Source organism: Gobio gobio (assembly GCF_949357685.1).
Source record: "Gobio gobio genome assembly, chromosome: 18".
Taxonomy (NCBI): domain Eukaryota; kingdom Metazoa; phylum Chordata; class Actinopteri; order Cypriniformes; family Gobionidae; genus Gobio; species Gobio gobio.
This window is the reverse complement of record NC_137111.1, coordinates 44950893-44976231: the sequence shown is the minus strand read 5'-3', so window position 1 is coordinate 44976231 and position 25339 is coordinate 44950893. Positions and strand designations below refer to the sequence as shown.

Sequence of the window (25339 nt, the reverse complement as noted above, 5' to 3'; positions counted from 1 at the left end):
TAAGGACTACAATGAGCTTCTTCACGGGTTAGTGACATCTCAAACCCTAAAGTTCAGCTGCCCCACCAACTGATTCGAGCACAACAAGAGTAGTTGGTAAATAACAGACGTGACGCTAACACTGGATTGAGCGATAAACAGAGGGCAAAATGTTGTGCAGTGCCAGGTTGTGGAAAAGCAGTCGCTGTGCACTGGATTTGCAGAGAGGCTGAAATTAAAAAACGATGCTATGTTTTCTATATTGGATCCGACAGGAACAGTGCAAGTGAGTAAAAAGGTTTTTTCTGTGTCACTATTGCTTTGTTACAGATCTTTTGATATGTACGGATTATGTGTACGTGTCTAACCAAAATCCCCAGTGACCAGTGATTTCTGATATGTAATGATTCACGTAGACCTACCTACAGTCAGATGTTTTAGTCTCAAAATAATTTATTGTCAGTAAATCAAAGCCAATCACAGAAGTGGGTGTTTCAACTGAAGTGTCACAGCTGCCAATCACAGCAGTGGGCGTTTCCACTAAAGTCTCACAGCAGCCAATCACAGCAGTGGGCGTTTCCACTAAAGTCTCACAGCAGCCAATCACAGCAGTGGGCGTTTCCACTAAAGTCTCACAGCAGCCAATCACAGCAGTGGGCGTTTCCACTAAAGTCTCACAGCTGCCAATCACAGCAGTGGGCGTTTCCACTAAAGTCTCACAGCTGCCAATCACAGCGGTGGGCGTTTCCACTAAAGTCTCACAGCTGCCAATCACAGCGTTGGGCGTTTCCACTAAAGTCTCACAGCTGCCAATCACAGCGTTGGGCGTTTCCACTAAAGTCTCACAGCAGTCAATCACAGCAGTGGGCGTTTACACTGAAGTCTCACAGCTGCCAATCACAGGAGTGGGCGTTTCCACTAAAGTCTCACAGCAGCCAATCACAGCAGTGGGCGTTTACACTAAAGTCTCACAGCTGCCAATCACAGGAGTGGGCGTTTCCACTAAAGTCTCACAGCTGCCAATCACAGCAGACATGCCCCTTCAAACAGAGCGTTCAAATCAGGCTAAAATCAGGGTAGCAAAAATGCCTTTTATTTCTAAATGATGACAATTATTGCTGTAAAAATCATACTAACATTATAAGTGCACCACAGAAAACCCTGCATCTCTCTTTCTTTGTATAAAAAGAGCAGAGTAAACATTCAGCCTAAGATCTCTGTATGTGTTCTACAGAAGAAAGAAAGTCATATAGGCTTTCAATGACATGAGGGTGAGTAAATGTAATTTTTCAATTCATCTCAGGTTTTTGTGGCACAGCTTTATACGAAAAGATCGCATCAGTCATTCAGCGTGACCCAGAGTCACACTTGCACTTTAACTTTAATTGGCAGTGATATGACACAGCTAAAAAGGTGCAGTATCTGTGCAGTATCAGGATGTGTGCTACAGTCATATGAGTATCAGATTAGCAGCTGAGCGCCGGAGCAGAACCGACCGCACTGATCTGAGACCTGCTGACAGCAGCTGTCAGGCCCTCTGGAGAGCAGCTAACATGAATAAATCTCAGATAATGACCTCGTTCCTGGCAGATCATGAGGTGTGCTGTCACACTAGTCCTGTGATCGAGAGACAAAGCGCGCCAGTGAGGAACAGGAAAACCTCACTTCCACCTGTTTCTTCTAACCTCTGTTGCGCTGAAGAGCATGCTTACGATTCGCACAGTCATGAGACATACCTCAGTTTGACATTTCAGTCCAATGTTTCGTGATTGCATCAGCTCTGCTTCTGTGTAAAGAGTGCTGATAAACTCATTTGAACATTTACTTACGGAATACTGTGTGATACACACTAATTGTTTTCAGTTTTTAATGTTTAAAGAGTGCAACAGTTAGGTACCTGTTCATTTTCTCCATAGGGAAATGTATAACTGTTAAAGACAGACCTGCTGTGAGGTTGTTTCTTTTGTTTAAGCCATCAGTGCATTGTTTCAACTTATACTACGGGGCTGTTGAATGCTTGAATCTGATTGATTGATGAAGGTTCTAAGATGTGCAATTGTTTTCAGGGAAACGCACGGCTAAAGTAGTTCCAGGCAGGTCTTGACCCGCATTACAGTTCCATATCACTACGCCAAATGATTTCAGTTCTTCCAAAAGTCCTTACAGCCGGCAACAGCAAAAGAGACAAAACCCACAACGACACTGACCAAGCAAATCACAAATTATTTCCATGTTTTTTGTCACAAAATTATGTTTTATTAAGTATGGATACAGTACCCCGGACACACACTCTCAAAGAAACGTGTTGTTGGTGCTGCTCTGATGGTTTCATCAGTAAAATAGTTTAGCAACTTAAAAGCTACATGACATTTCTCACTAGCGAGGTTATAACTCCACTGTTCTTAAAGCAGATAAACATACAGTTTAGCTATTAGTAGAGACGCGGTTACCGAACAGACACACAGACTGAAGTAATTCACACACGCTTAATCTCGCTCTCTCTCTAATAACTGCATTAGTCTAATATCAATGGTAAATGGACTGCATTTATATAGCGTTTTTAACAGACCCATGGCCGTCTTGCTCATGGACACCTCGACACTAGGGTCAGGTGGAACCGGGGATTGAACCACCAACCTTCCGGTTTGTAGACAACCTACATGAACCACTGCCGCCCCAATGGCTTAAGCCTGCGATAAATGACGTTTTAGAATTAGCAATGGAGGCTTGTGATTAGATGTGTAAGAAATAAGTCCTACACACAAGAGCATTTTAAGGACAAAAACCTGACAAATGTCTGAACATACAACATCTTGAAGTTTTGGTAACCGTAGTATAAGTGAATAACTGACTTTTGGTCCATTGAACTATTAAAAAATAATGCACACCTGCTTTGCGTTGAGTGTCTGGTGTGCATTATTTTTTTATAATTCAATGGACAAAAGTAAATTATTCCTTACTTATATTTTAAAGGGGTGATAAATCAACTCTTGACCATTTTATTTGACCATTAATAAGCTGGGAAAAGGAGCAAATTTTTGCACTTGTATGTCAGAGGCGGCTTTATTACGGTATGTGTGTGAGCGCTTCAGATGAGTGCGAAATCTGCGGGAATTAGTCGAATTAACGTTATGTGCAACCCTGCGCGAAATTCAGACTGGTCACACCAATACTAACACGCTGTCATGAGGAAAAATGAACAACCGTTCGCCATGTTCAGAGGGTTAACCGGACTGAATGAGGCGGGTGCGTGTCAACTCGCTGTTGGTCGGAGAGGAGAGCGCAGCTGATATCGATACTGTAGAAAATCTCGCCCCCTACAGTGCAATTTGGCTAGATATACATCCGCGTTAAAATATCAAGGTGAAAGCCATCATAGTTTGCGTAGTATAGACCCAGCTCCCAACCCAACTTTGAGAATAGATTAACGGTGATATTTTTTTTAATCGCCCGATAAGAGTCTCACGTTAACGCAGCACGTTAACCACTAATATATATACACACACACACACACACACACACACACACACACACACACACACACACACACTCACACAAATATAAAAGTACTATTCTTTTAGTTTAAAGTCCCCCTGTAGTCAATCATTTTATACCTTAAAACTCATCTTTGATCATATTTAAGTTTTTTCCTTAATTCTTCATGCCTTAAAATAGCTTGAGTGTAACTCCACAACCTTGTCTCATTTAGTATGCAAGCTTCTATGAATATGCAAATGAGCCCCGCCTCCACTCACTCACACCAGCTCAGAGACCCACTCGTTGACGTGATTGGCTACAAGGGAGTTTGTGACTTGGTCCACTGCAGTTTCAAAGAGGAAATACTCAGCAATGGTGTTGACTTATGAATTTGCCCATGGTTCATCTTAAAGCATATTAAAAACACCACATAGACACACAAACAACAATAAAAACTTGATTATCGCCACTGGGGGACTTAACCGTTTCTGACAACTAAGTGGCAAATCATAGTTAATGTCTGTGACGTAACGTAACGTGTATTGGCTATTTACTGTTCCCAACTTCCTTTATTTCAAAACAGGAAAGGAAACTACACTTGCCAAGTAATTTCTTGGGGTCTTTAAGCTTTTACTATTATACTATTCAGTCGTTCTCATGATTGTGCGTGATGTGCATGGTTTCAGTTCCCAAAGCTGACACGCTAACAAGGTGACTTCCATCTCAGTCGAACCCTTGTTCAGCATGGACTGATAAGAAACTTAATAGTCCTGTGATAAGCCATCGATTCTCTGGTTTGCATATGAGGAAGAGAGCAGAGCACAAATGAGAGCGAGAGAGATCATACGGTGCTACGCTTGCTATACTGTATGTTTCTATTGCTTTGATCCAGCGTCAATTAAAAAACAAGACGATACGGTGCATCTAGTGAACATGCTGACCGCTGTTTGCTACGAGGTCAAAGGTTGTCTTATTCCTCTTAGTGTCCATGCTTTAGAACGGATTGCTTTGCATGCTCTGTTTTTTCCTGTCCAGCTCTTTGATGTAGCTGGGTGGTTTGGTTGCTACCTCACCTCTGTGGAGAAGAGATATTAGCTTGTACCGCTACTGTTTTTCCATCCCCTTCATCTTCTGTATGACATCCTGTACTCACTCAAGCTGCTCGCATGTCAAGAGGCCTAGGGTCCTTAAGATATGGAAAATAACATAACATAACATACAGGGGTCAGAAAGCATTTTTCCACTTGCTTTTTTTTGACCTTGCATTGTTCTAGTTCTGAATGCTCTCAGACGGCGGCACGCCTACAGAGCATTCATGGACTGTCTGATGCATATTGCACACAATAATAGTAAGGGCGTGCTGGAAGCGTGATTGGCTAGTTTTACGCATGCTCAATTCGGAACCACATACCAGCATACTACTTTTACCATATCTCTTAGGAATAGTAGGAATAGTATGCTGGAATGTGTCCCTAACTATCCCTGTTTCCCCCAGTGGTTTTCCGAAAAAAAAAAAAAAGGCATTTGTTGGGTAAAATATGTGTTATTTTGGCAGGACTAAAATTCTCATTCCTGGGTCTCTATATCACATAATTGGGGTCGCTTCAACCCGCGGACATGGAAAAACCAGCAGACTGTTGAGTTTTGTTGACATTTGACAACTAAGGTTATGCGTCGCTCCGTTGCTCTGATTGGTTGTAGGTCTATCCAATTGAAGTCTTTCCTGATTTGGTTGAAACACACCCCATAATCACAGCCCAACGGAGCAGTATCAGACTCATATTCTGACTAGAATTGAGTATGACGACGTCAGGCTAACAGTATACCACAGACAGTCTCAAAATCGTGGTTTGATGTTTCTGACGTCACAAACTACATTGTAACCAATCACATCAACGAGTGGATCTCTGAGCTGCTGTGAGTGAGTGGAGGCGGGGCTAATTTGCATATTCATGAATCCACGTTTACTAAATGAGGCAAGGGTATAGAATTACAAGCTATTTTAAAGGCATGAATCTTTTTTTCACAGGAAAAAACATTAAAATATGTAATTTTGGTGATACTTCGGCTCAATTTTCATTGTCCTTCAGTACTCCGTCTGGGATTGCGGTATATTCTTTTGTTTTCTCTGGTCAAATTTTAACCGGTCCAATCAGCGAACAGAGGGAGTGGCTGAGAACGATGACGTTGCTGTTGTGCGCTAGTTTGAGATGACATACATCCTGACCAAACGGCAACCTCCCGCAGTTTCTCTTGAAGCCAATACGGAAGTGACTTATGTTAAATGTTAAACCCATGTTAAAATGCTCAACTTTACAGCAGAAGCACACATGTTTACAGTCTGGTGCAAATTGTAGTTTTGGTCTATACGGCTAATTTTGCCCTTCATGCCAACTGTGAGGGGGGTGAATTTTTTTACACATTCTTTTACATTATATAAAGCCTTAAAGTCCTGTATAATTAAGGGCGTGGCCACTTTGACTGACAGGTGGATAGCCATTTAGCTCCACCCACGTCCCACCTCTTTGCCCATTTTCTGTTATCCAGGAGTGATGTGCGATGACGCGCTGAAAAGATGGCAACGGCCAGCTCGACCCTACTTTACGCTTCAAAACTGCTCTTCAGAATCCTATGGGTGACGTCACGGACACTACGTCCATATATTTTTACAATCTATGGTCACAACCAAACGTTAGCGATCGGTCATGGCAGATCCAGAGTGGCTCTGGGCAGATCCAATAGTTTTAAACTTCAACAGAGGACCCGCCTTCAAGGAAGTTAACGCTTGTCAATGGAGTGTCCAGACTCTCTGAACAAAGGAAATGTACGAGAGTCTGGTAGAACCAGGCTAGCGTTTAAGTACCTCGAGAGATAATAACTTTTATGCATTTGGCAGACACTTTTATCCAAAGCGACTTACATTGCATTCAATGTACACATTTTATCCGTTTTTGCTTTCCCTGGGAATCAAACCAAGCGTTATGCTGCTCTACTGTTTGAGCAAATAAATCAGACAGTAGTTGGTCACTTTCATGTCATTCAGATGTGCTCTACCTGTCTGATGTTTGTTCTGCCAGGATAATTGTAATATTGTCCAAATGTGCTTTTAGTTGAAAGTCCAGTTGGGCCGTTCACACCAAAGACAATAATTATAACATGTCAATTTGATTCAAGTTTATTTATATATCGCTTTTCACACTGCGCTTAACTCCGGGTTACTGCTTTTAACCCTGGGTAAAGGAACGTTTTTTTAATAAATACAATTCAGTCTGGACAAAGCTAATGCGCTGTCCTAAACAAGCATCTCAGAACACTGCCTGTTTCTGTAACAACCGGAGCTTCTAACAGCAGCTGCAGTGACGTGATGACTTTACTAATCAATGATTGGATCTTTCATTTAGAAGGCGGGGCTTATTCGCCATATTGGGCGTTGCAGTTTCTCCCATTCATAAGTAATTGGAGTGCACCGTCTTCCTATATTTAAAGTCTTTGCTTTATAGTATCCATTTAGTATAAACTCGATAGTACAGTCGGCAATATGATGATGTGCAATGCTAGAGCTTTTATTAAAACAGGTCGCGTTCTGCGTTCATCCAATCAATGACAATGAACCCACAAATATGCAAATAAGAACGTTAACCCAGGGTTTAGGAATGTACAATGTGAAACACCAGCTTATAAATACCCTGGGTTCATTGTTAACCCCGGGTAAATTATGAGCAGTGTAAAACGTGAAGCAAGATAACCCAGGATTCAGTTTACCCAGGGTTTGGAATGACCCAGGGTTAACTATTTCAAGTGTGAAAAGCCTTATTGTTTCAAAGCAGCTTCACAGAAAATGCATACAATCAGGAAGTAAAAATTACAAATAATAATCATTCTTGTTACATATATACATACACATACATACACATACACATACACATACACATACACATACACATACACATACACATACACATACACATACACATACACATACACATACACATACACATATATATATATATATATATATATATATATATATATATATACTGTAAAAAAATTCAGTTGAACATTTTCTAGTGAGATCACATCTAAATTTTTCAGTTGGCCAAATTGAATTTCTGTGAATTGATGCAATTTAATTCAATTAAAATTCAAGAAACTAAATTTGGCCAACTGAAAATTTTAGATGTGATCGCTCACTAGAAAATTTTCAATTGGAGACCTGATTTTTTTTTTTACCGTGTACTGTATATATAATGGCTTCAAATAGTGTTACTCATAAGTATTTCAATGCATTTTTATTGCATTGAACTCTAATATAGATATAATGCTTGCCTATACATTGTTACACTTTTAGAAAGTATAACACATGACAAACAACCAGTTTCAGATGTAACAAGTAATGTGCAAATATTGTAATGCATTTAGTAACTTTGGTTACTATTTATGAAACAATATAATTCATTATAACATGCATAATGAATACTTTTATAATGCATTATACATAAGAGCTTCAAGTAAAGAGTTACCCAAGTATGCATTACTTATAAGCAGATGCAAGATGTGCAAATGTGTTAAATTATGTGTCTTTTTTTGTCGCACTACTGCATATTTTCCTGTTTCTCTTACAGTTCTGCCTTCTTCACGGCACGAGTCTGGTGTACCAGGAGAGAGCGTGGTATCTGGAGCACAACTACCTGACCCCCAGCACCAGCCGACAGATCCGCAGCCAGGTGCTAACTCATTCAACCAGCAGTCCATCAGCCACATTTTCAGTCTTCAGTGTCACATGATCCTTCAGACATCATTTCTAATATGTTGATTTGCTGCCCGAGAAACATTTGTGTTGAAAACAGCCACATCAGGAGAGTATCAACACGCTGTCAATCAGTCTTTAGGCCGTTAAAGAGGCGCAAAGCCTTTCTGCTGCCCATCTGAGGCTGTTTGGGATTAGATCTCCTCATTAAACCTTTGCACATCAGCCAGTGTTTACGGAGAATGGCAGAATGTGAACATTAGCAAAGGGGGTATTGATGGCCAGTTGTTCACAATTAGCTGTGATTAAACAGCCAGGCGGCCTCAGTCGGGTTCTCCCACACAAGAGCCGAGAGGGTTGACACCGGTCTGTCAGTATGCGGTCAGCAGGTGCTTTACTGCATGTTTACCACTCGAGCAAACCTAACACAGCCGCTCTCTCTGAGCAAACAACCCCCTCTTTTCTCCCAGAGCCACTGCAGCGGCCGCCGCACGTGACTGAAGGCATGTGCTTACGGTTCCTTTCAGCGTGCTCATATGAACTATTGTTGTATGTTTTCAATGGCTTATTGAAGATAATTTATCATGTGACAGGCTGCATAATGTGGCGAAAATAACCCGATTGCTTGTTAATAATTAGCTGCTGTTTGCTGGTTTTCTTAAGGATGCACATGGGATTTCACAAATGAGATCTCTTTAATATCTCGACTGTTCCTCCTAGACAGAATTGAGATTTAGCAAATTTAGACTTTGCACACGTCTTTTTTCATATTTGACCTCAGTAATCTTACATGTCTCTCTGCTTGGACTTCAAATCTTGTGCTCAAAAAATATGGCAACACTTTACAATAGGGTTTCATTAGTTAACTACATCAGTTACTAACAATGAACGATACTTCTACAGCATTTATTCATTTTAGTTAATGTTAATTTCTACATTTACTAATACATTTAAACATTTTGGCCGATACCGATACTTCTTAATATTTGAAAGCCGATAGCTGATATATTGGCCGATAAATCTAAATCCATGTTTTATATAATTTTTGAGAGCCTGATTACAAAAGCAGGTAAAAGTTTCACCATTAAAAGCCAAGTCCCAAGCACGCAATTATGATATTCTTATTATGATTTTATGTAGCCTATATGACAAACTTGCGCTACGCTTTTTTTGAAGTGAATCCAATCATATTTCGAACAATTCAAACCCATCATGGTGAACAGTGCAAAGTGTCTCAGCTGAAGGAAATAATCCACTATTTATTGGCTTTAATATATCGGCCACATTTTCTTATCGGGCTGATAACAATAGCATTATCGGCTGATACCAATATGGTGTCCAATATATTGTGCATCTCTATTTAAGATCAAATGTTTTATCTGTTAACATAGTTAATGCACCGCAAACTAACATCAACCAACAATGAACAATTGTATTTCATATAATCTAACATTAATAAAGATGAGTGCATGCTAAAAAATATATATTGCACATAGTTAGTTCTTGTTTAATAATGCATCAACTGGACCCACTTTATATTAGGTGGCCTTAACTACTATGTACTAACATTTAAATTAATAATTTGATACAATGCACTTATTGTGTACATAAATTGTACTTACATAAAAAAATACCTGCATGTAATTACACCTGTAATTAATTTATGTAGTATAATTACACTGTTGACACTTCCCTTACACCTATCCCTACCCTTAAACTTACCTACACCACCACACCTGTCCCTAACTTTACCCTTAAACTTACCCATACCACCACACCTGTCCCTAACTTTACCCTTAAACTTACCCACACCACCACACCTGTCCTTAACTTTACCCTTAAACTTACCCATACCACCACACCTGTCCCTAACCCTACCCTTAAACTTACCTACACCACCACACCTGTCCCTAACTTTACCCTTAAACTTACCCATACCACCACACCTGTCCCTAACTTTACCCTTAAACTTACCCACACCACCACACCTGTCCTTAACTTTACCCTTAAACTTACCCATACCACCACACCTGTCCCTAACTTTACCCTTAAACTTACCCACACCACCACACCTGTCCTAACTTTACCCTTAAACTTACCCATACCACCACACCTGTCCCTAACTTTACCCTTAAACTTACCCATACCACCACACGACCTGTCCCTAACTTTACCCTTAAACTTACCCATACCACCACACGACCTGTCCCTAACTTTACCCTTAAACTTACCCATACCACCACACGACCTGTCCCTAACTTTACCCTTAAACTTACCCATACCACCACACCTGTCCCTAACTTTACCCTTAAACTTACCCATACCACCACACCTATCCCAACTTTACCCTTAAACTTACCCATACCACCACACCTGTCCCTAACTTTACCCTTAAACTTACCCATACCACCACACCTATCCCAACTTTACCCTTAAACTTACCCATACCACCACACCTGTCCCTAACTTTACCCTTAAACTTACCCACACCACCACACCTGTCCCAACTTTACCCTTAAACTTACCCATACCACCACACCTGTCCCTAACTTTACCCTTAAACTTACCCATACCACCACACCTGTCCCTAACTTTACCCTTAAACTTACCCATACCACCACACCTGTCCCAACTTTACCCTTAAACTTACCCATACCACCACACCTGTCCCTAACTTTACCCTTAAACTTACCCATACCACCACACCTGTCCCTAACTTTACCCTTAAACTTACCCATACCACCACACATGTCCCAACTTTACCCTTAAACTTACCCACACCTGTCCCAACTTTACCCTTAAACTTACCCATACCACCACACCTGTCCCAACTTTACCCTTAAACTTACCCATACCACCACACCTGTCCCAACTTTACCCTTAAACTTACCCATACCACCACACCTGTCCCTAACTTTACCCTTAAACTTACCCACACCACCACACCTGTCCCAACTTTACCCTTAAACTTACCCATACCACCACACCTGTCCCTAACTTTACCCTTAAACTTACCCATACCACCACACCTGTCCCTAACTTTACCCTTAAACTTACCCATACCACCACACCTGTCCCTAACTTTACCCTTAAACTTACCCATACCACCACACATGTCCCAACTTTACCCTTAAACTTACCCACACCACCACACCTGTCCCTAACTTTACCCTTAAACTTACCCACACCACACCTGTCCCTAACTTTACCCTTAAACATACCCATACCACCACACCTGTCCCTAACTTTACCCTTAAACTTACCCATACCACCACACCTGTCCCTAACTTTACCCTTAAACTTACCCATACCACCACACCTGTCCCTAACTTTACCCTTAAACTTACCCATACCACCACACCTGCCCCTAACTTTACCCTTAAACTTACCCATACCACCACACCTGTCCCACCTTTACCTTTAAACTTACCCATACCACCACACCTGTCCCTAACTTTACCCTTAAACTTACCCATACCACCACACCTGTCCCTAACTTTACCCTTAAACTTACCCATACCACCACACCTGTCCCTAACTTTACCCTTAAACTTACCCATACCACCACACCTGTCCCAACTTTACCTTTAAACTTACCCATACCACCACACCTATCCCTAACTTTACCCTTAAACTTACCCATACCACCACACCTGTCCCTAACTTTACCCTTAAACTTACCCATACCACCACACCTGTCCCAACTTTACCTTTAAACTTACCCATACCACCACACCTATCCCTAACTTTACCCTTAAACTTACCCATACCACCACACCTGTCCCTAACTTTACCCTTAAACTTACCCACACCACCACACCTGTCCCTAACTTTACCCTTAAACTTACCCATACCACCACACCTGTCCCTAACTTTACCCTTAAACTTACCCATACCACCACACCTGTCCCAACTTTACCTTTAAACTTACCCATACCACCACACCTATCCCTAACTTTACCCTTAAACTTACCCATACCACCACACCTATCCCTAACTTTACCCTTAAACTTACCCATACCACCACACCTGTCCCAACTTTACCCGTATCCCACCTCAATATCAGCAAAAGTGTGTGCAATACAATATGACCACAATAAGTACATTGTATTTATTTTTTGATGCAAGTACATAGTAGTTAAGGCCACCTAATATAAAGTGTGACCCATCAACTAATGTTAACACATGAGACCTAAAGTAAAGTTTCAAACATTTCTCAGGTCAAATTAACTGCTATCCAATGCATTACTGCTGGATGTTAACTATTGACTTATTTGTGTCTTATTATAGACTCATATTGAGCTGTAAGAACATTAACATTTCCTGTTTTAGCTTTCATGTTTATGTTGGGAGTCACTAGATTTGTATTGTTTTTAGTTGAGTGGGAGTTGCTGAAGAAAGGATCTATCCTCAGACAAGATGAAAACATGTTTTGGACCGATAAGAGTGAGCATCTTTGCCTATCGTCTGTTTTTCCATACCGTGGAATAAGCCATGCAAATAATGTCAGGCTCAGTGAGCTTTGATTGACATTACGTTTTGTTATTGATCTGAGAGTCAATGGCAGCTGAAGTTAAACAGAAATCGAGTGAGCAGACGTGTTGTTAAATCACTTTCGTTACGTTTTCAATATGCCGCGGGTTAGTTTCAGTGCAGTTCATTTCATGTGTTTTGAAGTGTGTGTTGTTTCAAGGGGATTTCCTTGTTCATTACGTTATTTTTCTATAAAAGAAAGTACTATACAAGAGGTTGTACTTGAATCAAAAGATCATTTATCTTTAATTTACTTGCTTATAATGAATAGTTTAATCCTTATACATACACTATCATTAGGATTCTGCATTTATTTAATCAAAAATGCAGTAAAAACAGTAATATTGTGAAATATTATTGTAATTTAAAATGTGTTTTCTATGTGAATATATTTTAAAATGTAATGTATTCCTGTGATCAAAGCTGAATTTTCAGCATCATTACTTCAGTCTTCATAATTTCTCCAAATCCATCCAAACCCAAATCATCTGAGCCAATACTATCGTTCAATTGTTGGGGTCGGTAAGATTTAAGTTTTCAAAAGAAGTCTCTTCCGCTCACCAAGCCTGCATTTATATGATTAAAATACAGTAAAACAGTAATATTGTAAAATATCATTACAAAGCATCATTACTCCAGTCTTCAGTGTCACATTATAATATGATGATTTGCTGCTCAAGAAACATTTCTGATTATTATCAATGTTGAAAACTGTTATGTTTCTTTCATATTTTTGTAGAAACTGATGCATTTTTTTCTCATGATAAATAGAAAGATCAAAAGAACAGCATTTTTTTTAAATAGTTTTTTAAACATTTACTGTCTTTACTGTCGTCAATTTAATGCATCCTAGTTGAATAAAAGTATTAATTTCTTTAAAAAAAATATGATTGACCCCAAACTTTGGAACATCAGACTTTCCCCCTAAAATACTAAACAACTTATGTAAGTGCATCTCAATATGAAATTTGTCTTCATTTTCATAAAAGAGAATGCATGAGAGACTCCCTTTTATCTGTCACAATATTCAGAGAAACCATTTTGCTAACACTTTAGTTTAGGGTCCAAATTTCACTATGAACTAGTTGCTTATTAGCATGCATATTACTAGGATAATACGGTTTATTAGTACTTATAAAGCACATATTAATGCCTTATTCTGCATGACCATATTCTACATTCTTTAATCCTACCTAATACCTAAACTTAACAACTACCTTACTAACTATTAATAAGCAGTCATCAGAAGTTTATTGAGGCAAAAGTCGTAGTTAATAGTGAGAACTGGACCCTAAACTAAAGTGTGACTTCTTGCAGACCTAAAGATGTTCATGACTCTTTACTTTTCCAGTCAATTGCTTATGATTGAATCAAGTCCAATGCACAGTCCATCTCTGCGAGACCTGATGATCTGAGGTGTCATTAATGTCCAGCAAATGGTCCTGAAGTTTAATACTCACTGACCTGAGTATGAGCAGCGGTAACAGTGCTTGACTTGACACTAATTAGTGAGTGTGTGTGTGGTAGTGAGTCAGGGCAGAAGAAATGTCCATGAGCATGTTGTTGAGTGAGTAAGTCTGTGTGTGTGAGGTCTGTGAGGACAGTATCTGTGGATGAGGTCCTCACATGTACGTGTGATTTCTCTGTGTGTGGCTCCAGCTCTTTAGAATGACTCCTATTGTACACACTCTCCTATCATTACACATGTCAACATTAGAGACAGACTCACATGCTTCACTGAACACACACACACACACACACACACACACACACACACACTCACCCCAACACAGAGGGTTAGTGTTGGAGATTGTGTTTTGTTTTTAATTGTGAGCTTTATGCGATGGGTTATGGGTAATGGATAAGTGTTTAGAGGGGATTTTTTGTAGAAGTGCAAAAAGTAAGTGAAGACCATATTAATCGGTTAGTAAGTGTCATTGCTTACAAGCTGCTCTTTCATTGAATCATACATTTTTTCAACTTTATCTCAGAAAAAAGAAATGAATAATTTCATTCACCACATTAAATTGATCAAAAAATGTCAGTAAAGACATTTACAATGTTTCAAACGATTTCTATTTCTATTCATCAAAGAATTCTGAAAAAAAAATGTATCACGGTTTCCACAAAAATATGAAGCAGCACAACTGTGATAATAAAAATGTTTCTTGAGCATCAAATCATCATATTAGAATGATTTATGAAGGATCATGTGACACTGAAGACTGGAGTAATGATGCTTTGTAATTATATTTTATAATATTACTGTTTTTACTGTGTTTTAATCAAATAAATGCAGCCTTGGTGAGCAGAAGAGACTTCTTTCAAAAAGCAAATCTTCCAGACTCCAAACTTTTGAACGATAGTCCCTATTAGCTCAGATGATTTGGGTTGGGATGAATTTGAGGAGAAATGTCGGTCCACTTCAGTTTAGGGTCCAATTCTCACTATTATCTATTTATTAACTATGACTTTTGCCTCAATAAACTGCTAATTACTGCTTAGTTAGTAAGGTAGTTGTTAAATTTAGGTATTGGGTAGGATTATGGGATGTAGAATATGGTCATACAGAATAAAGTATTAATATGTGCTTTATAAGTGCTAATAAACAGCCAATATCCTAGTAATATGCATGCTAATAAACAACTAGTTCATAGTGAGAATTGGACCCTACACTAAAGTGTTACCGAAATGTTTGAATGTATATTAAGATCTCTGATTTTTATAGACTTCCAAAATTCTAGATGAGACACACGTGAGATTACTGTGGTAAAAAAGCAGCATGCAGAAATCTTTTTTTTTTTTGTGCTCTTCATTTAATCTTATTGCCGTCTAGGAGAAACAGCTCAGACATTAAAAATATTTAATGAGTTTTTGCCCATATAATGTTAATAATTAAGCTAATATCGGGAACAACAGAAACTCAGCCACGAAGTGTTAGGCCACATAAAAATCACAGAGCGGGGTCAGCGCATGCTGAGGTTCACTGCGCAGAAGTCGGCAACTTTCTGCAGAGTCAATGGCTACAGACCTCCAAACTTTGTGTGGCCTTCAGATTAGCTCAAGAACAGTGTGTAGAGCTTCATGGAAGGGGTTTCCATGGCCGAACAGCTCATCCAAGCCTCACCAAGTGCAATGCAAAGAGTGGGATGCAGTGGGGTAAAGCGCGCCACCACTGGACTCTAGAGCAGTGGAGACGTGTTCTCTGGAGAGACCAATCACACTTCTCTGTCTGGCAATCCGATGGACGAGTCTGGGTTTGGCAGTTGCCAGGAGAACGGGACTTCCTGACAACATTGTGTCATGTGTAAAGTTTGGTGGAAGGGGGATTATGGTGTGGGTTTTTTTTTTTTTTTTTTTTTTTTTAGGGGTTGGGCTTGGCCCATTAGTTCCAGTGAAAGGAACTCTTAATGCTTCAGCATACCAAGACATTTTGGACAATTTCATGCTCACAACTTTGTGGGAATAGTTTAGGGACGGCCCCTTCCTGTCCCAATATGACACCGCACCAGTGCACAAAGCATCAGTCCATAAAGACATGATGAGCGAGTTTGGTGTGGAGGAACTTGACTGGCCTGCACAGAGTCCTGACCTCAACCTGATGGAAAACCTTTGGGATGAATTAGAGCAGAGACTGAGAGCCAGGTCTTCTCATCCAATATCAGTGCCTGACCTCACAAATGCGCTTCTAGAAGAATGGTCAAAAATTCATATAAACACACTCCTAAACCTTGCGGAAAGCCTTCCCAGAAGAGTTGAAGCTGTTAGAGCTTCAAAGGGTGGGCCAACTAAATATTAAACACTACAGATTAAGAATGGGATGTCATTAAAGTTCATGTGAATGTAAAGACACGCGTCCCAAAACTTTTGGCAATATAGTGTATGCTCCGGCAGTTAATTGAAAGATTACATTGGTTCACTTCTCCCGATATTACACTTCATTTGTGATTGGCTTCAAAAATATAAAAAAAGAAATCCCATCTTCCCTACACATGCATCTTTAAAGTAACACTGTCGTAATTTGAATGAACACGTGAGATTTCCCAGCTCTGCACTGATTCAATCACCTTGATCTCAACACAAGCTCTCTTCATCAATAACAGTGACGTTGCTTTTGTTGTGTTAACACAGTGGACATTTCCCCCCCAGGGTTCGTCTGAGTTTATTGTCGTCTGTCCATACCCTCATGTCCCTGTCTTTGAAAAGTGGCAGAACATCTTGATTTTCTGGTAAAGATCATATCAGCAGCCGCCCTGGTGGCAATACAACCCCGTTTCAATCGAGTTCATCTCTTGTTTTGAAATCAGGAAAGGTTTAATCAAGGTTTACGCTCATAAAAACACTTGTTGATGTTTTTTACGCTTCATATGTGTGTCGAACTATATTTAGGCGTGTTTGCTAAGGTGACTTGGGTTTAGACATTCGAACAACCCCCTATTTTTTTTTTCTGATAGATAATGAAATAATACGTTTTGTTAAACATACACTTCCTTTCAAAGGTTTGGGGTCAGTGGGATATATATATTTTTTTTTAAATGAATAATTTTATTCAGCAAGGACGCATTCAATTGGTCAAAAGTGAGAGTAAAATCTCCTGAAATCCTGAAAATAATGTTTCATGGTTTTCCATAAAAAATAAGAAGCAGCACAACGGTTTTCAACATTGATTATAATCAGAAATGTTTCTTGAAGGATCATGTGACACTGAAGACTGGAGTAATGATGCTGAAAATTCAGCTTTGATCACAGAAATAAATTACATTTTACAATAGAAATAGTAATATTTCATAATATTGCTGTTTTTACTGTATTTTTAATCAAATAAATGGGACCTTAGCGAGCAGAAGAGACTTCTTTCAAAACATTTAGAAACCGTACTGACCCCGAACGTGTATCTTACACCAAAATCTATTTTATTTAGATCTTCAAAGTATAAAGTTCATTACTTAAAGCTTTCCTCTTATAATTTTTTTTTTTTTGTTCATCCTACTGTACTGAAAAGCCAATCAAATTAATATACAGTGTATTTCACTTAACTTTACTTCCCTGTACGTTTTACAAAGTGATGATTAATCACTTCATTTCGCCTCCCTTTCCCTTCTTTCATGCCATCTCTCTCTGTGTTTACACACTTTCCTTATCTCCGTTTGTTTCAGTCGGGCAAGTAACCTCTACATAGAGCTACTTTCTTTTCATCATGAGCTGGAAAGAGAGACACAAAGAGAAAGAGAGAGGTCAGACATATTTCAGACTCCTCATTGGACAGACGGCTATTGAGCAAGACGTGTCCAAACATATTTCAACCGTTAATGTGGCACAGATAAGCGAGTGTTTCTCAAACAGAACAATGAGGGGGTTTCATAGTACAGGGTTATAAAAGTCAAAATACACAAGCCGAGCTTTGACAGGCTGTGATCATTTGTCTTTCATCTGAGCTCTGGAGCACTTGAGCAGGAGCCAAAGTGTCAGGACGATAAATTAACTCTTTGTCAGGCGATGTGGGAGAAAATAGCAGGTTCTGTGACTCACGCAGGATGTCTGTGCAACACCTCATGAAGTGAATCATTATACTGTGATTTTGAATGACCCCAATTGTCTCATCATTTAATCACTTTCAATATTTTAGTCTTATTTCTAAGCAAGTACTTTCCTTTCCTATTCTATGTACATGGACAGTTCACAAATAACACGAACATTAACTTTTTATTGTTCATCGTACATCAACATTCCTGGTTAACATGTATGTTTATTTATCCTTAAGGGAAGTTTATATTTTTGGTTACACTTTGTTACAGTGTCATTGTTACAAATGTTACTATAGTAATAACAGTCAATTATGCATGCTTACATGCAACTAACCTTTGACCAAATCCTAACCCTATTGTAAGTACATGTAGTTACTTAATATTACTCAGTACTTAAATGTAGAATTACAATGTAACAAAGACAACTTTCCATGGGAATTAACGGGAATATATTAGAATGATTTCTGAAGGATCATGTGACACTGAAATAAATAACACATGCATAACAATTGCTGCAATACAAATATATTTAATTTACACATTTACTAAATTAGAAGTAATTAATTGGAAAACATATCAATATGCAAAAAACAAATGGAAAAAAAAAAAAAAGTCCACTTATGACCAAACAAAATGTTTATATGATACAGTTTATATACATTTCCCCATTTTTTTTTTAATTAATTCCTGTTAAGTTTCCAAATTGGAATATTTCCAAAATTCCCCAGATTATGATCCCACTGAAAGTTTTACAGAAATTTACTGGAAACTTTGCTTAACTACATGTACTTACTATAGAGTTACGGTTAGGGTTTGGTCTAGGGTTAGTTACTTGTAAGTATGCATAATTTACTGTTATTAAGTACATGTAGTAACAAATCACCTTAAAATAAAGTGTTACCATATTTTTTAGATATTGTAATTGTTATAATTTCTTTATTTAGCACATTATTTAACTGAAAGATCAAAATGATGAAAAACAAAGTATTTTTAAGACAAACTGATCCACCAGGATCATGTGACACTGAAGACTGGAGTAATAATGCTGAAAATTCAGCTTTGATCACAGGAATATATTACATTTTACAATATAGTAACGTAGAAAACAGTTATTTTACATTTGAATAATATTTTACAGTTTTACTACAGCCTTGGTGAGCAGAAGAGACTTTACCAACCCCAAACATTTGAACGGTTGTAAATCTGTTTTTCCCTTATTTTCAATCATTTTTGAAAATGATTTGAAGAATCATTCCATTAAGTCTATTATAGTCTACAGTTGCAAGAAAAAGTATGTGAACCGCTTGCAGAATCTGTGAAAAATTTGAATAATTTTAACAAAATAAGAGATCGTACACAATGCAAGTTTGTAACGTACTGCTCTGAGACTCAAGGGTTGAGGATCCAAATGCAGCTTTATCCACTGATCGTGACAATGTTATTCTTTTTTATTTAGTGCTGTCCTGAATAAGATATTTACATAAAAGATATTTAAATATAGTCCATAAGACAACAAAAAGCTGAATTTATTAAAATGACCCTTTCAAAAGTTTATGCACCCTTGATTCTTAATACTGTGTGTCGTTCCCTGATGACCCACGGCTGTGTGTGTGTGTGTGTGTGTGTGTGTGTGTGTGTGTGTGTGTGTCGTTCCCTGATTATCCACGGCTGTGTGTGTGTTTTGTGATGGTTGTTCTTGAGTCTCTTGTTTGTCCTGAGCAGTTAAACTGATCAACGTTCTTCAGAAAAATCCTCCAGCTCCTGCAAATTCTTCAGTTTTCCAGCATCATTTGCATATTTGAACCCTCTCCAGCAGTGACTGTACAATTTTGAGATCCATCTTTTCACACTGAGGGAGCTTCAGTGAATAATTGAACCTTTTTTAATAGTTGTGTTTGAGTCCCTCAATCGTCCTCAGTGTGAAAAGATGGATCTCAAATCATGCAGTCACTGCTGGAGAGGGTTCAAATGTGCAAAAGATGCTGGAAAACTGAAGAATTTGCAGGACCTGGAGGATTTTTCTGAAGAACACTGAGCAGTTTAACTGCTCAGGACAAACAAGAGACTCAAGAACAACCATCACAAAACACACACACAGCCGTGGATCATCAGAGAACGACACACACACACACACACACACACACACACACACACAGCCGTGGATCATCAGGGAACAACACACACAGCCGTGGATCAGAGAATGACACACAAACACACATACACTCACACAAACACACACACACACACACACACACACACACACACACACACACACACACACACACACAGCCGTGGATCATCAGAGAACGACACACACACACACACACAGCCTTGGATCATCAGGGAACAACACAGAATTATATAAATCAAGGGTATGTAAACTTTTGAACAGGGGAATTTTTTATAAATTCAGCTTTTTGTTTGTCTTGTGGACTATATGTAAAATATCTTATTCAGGACAGTACTAAATAAAAAACAACATGCATTTTGTATGATCTCTTATTTTGTTAAAATTATTCACATTTTCACTGATTCTGCAAGGGGTTCACATACTTTTTCTTACAACTGTATTATACAATATATAAGTCTATATGGGACCACAAGAGATACAACACAAAACTAAGGCTCAATGTTACAGTAAATACAGCAATATGTGGGTTTTGTACAGTCAGTGTGTCATCTGATCCAGCATGCATGTGGCTCTGCTCAAAACACTGGTTATGGTGAGGAAGTTCGGTTTTATCACATTGGGTTGATCTTTAGAGGGATAGTTCTCACAAAAAAATAATAATTCGATCATTTACTCATCCTCAAGTTGAGTTTCTTTGCTCTGTCAAACACAGAAGAAGATATTTTAAAGAATGTTGGAAACCAGACCCCATTTGACTTCCATAGGGAAAAAAATACTATGGAAGTCAATGGCTACCTGGTTACCAACATTCTTTCATTGTTTTTAATCTTTTGTGTTTAACAGAAGAAAAACTCACTGGTTATGGAACAACTTCAGTTTTGGGTGAGCTGTCCCTTTAAATGGTCTCAGCTGAGGCAGGATCATCTCGTTCCTGTTCTCTTGACCCTGACATGACAGTCTGAATGTGTTCTTCTCACACATGAATCACTCACACTATACCACACACAAAGCTCATCTGATGTAGCTAACGGGAAAAGGTACTTTAAGAAATTATAACATGTGTTTATCAATGCTGCTTTATTAATATCCACCAGAGGGCGCAGTTATAGAGGGGGTAAATGTTCCATGATAAATTGCAGCGTCTTTGAAAATGTTCTGCTGGTACCTTCAGAATTGTCTCCTATTTGTTTACACTGGTGTCGAGTGTCATTGGCCGTGTTTGCTATTGATCATACTAAGGGTAAACAGGGTTTTGTTCAAATCCCCAACCCAAAGTATCACACTTTTGCAACATGCCACATTTGGACATGAATGAAAAATTGTGCAATTTATTATGTATTATGTCGGCGGTTTCTCATTGGGAAAGCACCCCTCGCATTCGTCAGAGCGTCTAATGGTATTGAGTAATCACTGCATTAACACTCATGTGATTGTGGTCTGCTTGTTTTGAAGCTTTTGGAGCTGTGCAGATCAGTGAAGGATGATGCGCTGAAGGTGGTCGATGACTTCAACATCCCGTCCTGCTGCATACAGGCTCCTATCGCTGGGGTCGCGAACCCCAGGGCCGAATGGGCCTTCTACCCCCAGCCACCCTATCCCAGCAGCACCCAGCCTCTGTCTAAGCTCTGAGCGATTGAGTGATTTCGGGAAGCTGACCTGATTTGCTGGACCAGCTTTGTATGCTCATTCACACTGGGTGAGAGTGGAAAGGAAGTGGAGCTGAGTTTAGTGATTAGGCATCATGCTTTGTGCCAAGATGAATGGTTCTGCTAATGGCCAAGGCCTTAACGACACTACTTGTCCTTTTAATAATGTGTGTGTATGAAAAGGGAATTTCACTTATATGAGTTGCACATTTTGTCTTTCAGACAGTTTTTTAAATGCTTCAGTGATTTAGCCTGATCGATTTAAAATAGGAAGTAGGGATAAACACCAGCCAAACCTGAATCAAAACTGCCGAACATCTTTTACGTCACAGCTCTGATAGCCTGGATCTGAGATGTAACAGAAAAACAAACGAAATGTTTAGTTTTTATGGTGAGCAGTGCCATGAGGCAGTTTTTACACTTTCTTAAAGCCCCACTGAAGTGCCTTTAAACGCACAGCATTATTCAGTGTGTTTACGTACATTTCCACTGATACATGAAGACAGGGCGGGGCATATCGAACAGCCCCTCCCCTTTTTAAAACTAGCCAATAGCTTTTCGTTTATATCACAGCTCGGTAAAGCCACAGTTTTCCCTCATCTCTAACCGTTTCTCCTCCATATCGCTTTAAAATATTCTGTGCAGGATTCAAACGGGTCCGATACATCATCTGACTCGATCACATGATCCGCTCTGAGCTGTCGTGTCTCTGGACTGGAACCGCGGCGGTTCACTGACACTAATGTGAAGCCAGACTTCAATAGCCACAATGGAAAGCATATTTACACAGTCTGAATCGTTCCCTATCCCCTATATAGTGCACCGTCTGAATCGTTCCCTATCCCCTATATAGTGCACCGTCTGAATCGTTCCCTATCCCCTATATAGTGCACCGTCTGAATCGTTCCCTATCCTCTATATAGTGCACCGTCTGAATCGTTCCCTATCCCCTATATAGTGCACCGTCTGAATCGTTCCCTATCCCCTATATAGTGCACCGTCTGAATCGTTCCCTATCCCCTATATAGTGCAAAGTCTGAATCGTTCCCCATCCCCTATATAGTGCACTGTCTGAATCGTTCCCTATCCCCTATATAGTGCACCGTCTGAATCGTTCCCTATCCCCTATATAGTGCACCGTCTGAATCGTTCCCCATCCCCTATATAGTGCACCGTCTGAATCGTTCCCCATCCCCTATATAGTGCACCGTCTGAATCGTTCCCCATCCCCTATATAGTGCACCGTCTGAATCGTTCCCTATCCCCTATATAGTGCACTGTCTGAATCGTTCCCTATCCCCTATATAGTGCACTGTCTGAATCGTTCCCTATCCCCTATATAGTGCACTGTCTGAATCGTTCCCCATCCCCTATATAGTGCACAGTCTGAATCGTTCCCCATCCCCTATATAGTGCACCGTCTGAATCGTTCCCCATCCCCTATATAGTGCACCGTCTGAATCATTCCCTATCCCCTATATAGTGCACAGTCTGAATCGTTCCCCATCCCCTATATAGTGCACCGTCTGAATCGTTCCCCATCCCCTATATAGTGCACTGTCTGAATCATTCCCCATCCCCTATATAGTGCACTGTCTGAATCGTTCCCCATCCCCTATATAGTGCACCGTCTGAATCATTCCCTATCCCCTATATAGTGCACAGTCTGAATCGTTCCCCATCCCCTATATAGTGCACCGTCTGAATCGTTCCCCATCCCCTATATAGTGCACCGTCTGAATCATTCCCCATCCCCTATATAGTGCACTGTCTGAATCGTTCCCTATCCCCTATATAGTGCACAGTCTGAATCGTTCCCCATCCCCTATATAGTGCACCGTCTGAATCGTTCCCCATCCCCTATATAGTGCACCGTCTGAATCGTTCCCCATCCCCTATATAGTGCACTGTCTGAATCATTCCCTATCCCCTATATAGTGCACCGTCTGAATCATTCCCTATCCCCTATATAGTGCACAGTCTGAATCGTTCCCTATCCCCTATATAGTGCACAGTCTGAATCATTCCCTATCCCCTATATAGTGCACAGTCTGAATCGTTCCCCATCCCCTATATAGTGCACCGTCTGAATCATTCCCTATCCCCTATATAGTGCACTGTCTGAATCATTCCCCATCCCCTATATAGTGCACCGTCTGAATCATTCCCCATCCCCTATATAGTGCACTGTCTGAATCGTTCCCTATCCCCTATATAGTGCACCGTCTGAATCATTCCCTATCCCCTATATAGTGCACCGTCTGAATCATTCCCTATCCCCTATATAGTGCAATATGTGTAATTTGCCATGTAGAAAAAAGTGAACAAGTGATCAGGGTCTATTTATAATGTAGGGGGCGGGGCTTCAGATTCTAGACAGAAAATCTGACGGGAATCTGAAGTGTCATCAAAATCATTGATCCATATTGGCAGAAGCGAGAGACTGTAAGTTTTGAAGGCTTATATCTTCTAAATGCAATTTTTGTCATTGTTTTGGAGCACACGAGCATATAGAGAGGCTAACATATTCATACTAAAAGCCAACAAACTTTTTGATTTCATGGGGACTTTAAGAAGAGCCAGAATGTAGTTAGTCAACACACGGCACAATATTTAAGCAAAAGTTGTAGACATTGAGCAACGGAAACCACACTACAATGTTTGACACCTAAAATGTTTGTTTAGTTAGAAAGGCAATGTGTATTTACTGCTGCTATGGTTTTGAATGCCACTATCAACTGCCATATTTTACCTTTGTTTACCATTTTTGAGCCAAAAAAAGGTTCTAGTTTAGGTATAAGATGCTCAGTCGAGGTCCTCAAAAGGACGTCCGTTGTTGTGCATTTAGTTTGAACTAAACTACCAATTATCATGTTGTAATTTTTAATGTAAAAATGTCTGTTATCGTAATCTTTGCACATAAAAACAGTTTGTGCACAGCAACATGGAGATTCCTTGATGTTATGCAAATAAATGGTTGCATTCCCTGATATTTCCAGGTTTTCTGTGACTGTGGAAGCTATGTTTGCGTTTTATGTGAATTAATAACAATGTTATGCATACCAAAATCTTGCATATTGTGACTTGTGATCAAGCATATTGTGACTTGTGATCAAACATCATTCAATCAGATCAGACTGTACACACACCACAGAGAAGTCTAGCCCCTGCAAAAGAAGAACTATAGTGCTTTTGTTATAATTTCATCTAAAGTGTTTGTGTACATTTGGAGCCCGGTGGTGCGTTTGCATGACATCACAGGCCCCTCCCCCCGGTGGGCGTGGCTTAATCAGTGTACTGG

The 25339-nt window shown here is 39.6% G+C and overlaps 1 protein-coding gene across 1 annotated transcript in view; it reads left to right on the top strand.

Annotated features, from left to right (window-relative positions):
• Positions 1-25046, top strand: part of acoxl (acyl-CoA oxidase-like) — a 79683-nt gene extending 54637 nt beyond the window's left edge. Inside the window, exons 18-19 of the mRNA XM_079843585.1 lie at positions 8079-8180; positions 21845-25046. Coding sequence (XP_079699711.1) covers positions 8079-8180; positions 21845-22021 — 279 coding nt within the window. The 3' untranslated portion in view covers positions 22022-25046. The remainder of the gene's footprint in view (positions 1-8078; positions 8181-21844) is intronic.
• Positions 25047-25339: the final 293 nt, after the last annotated feature.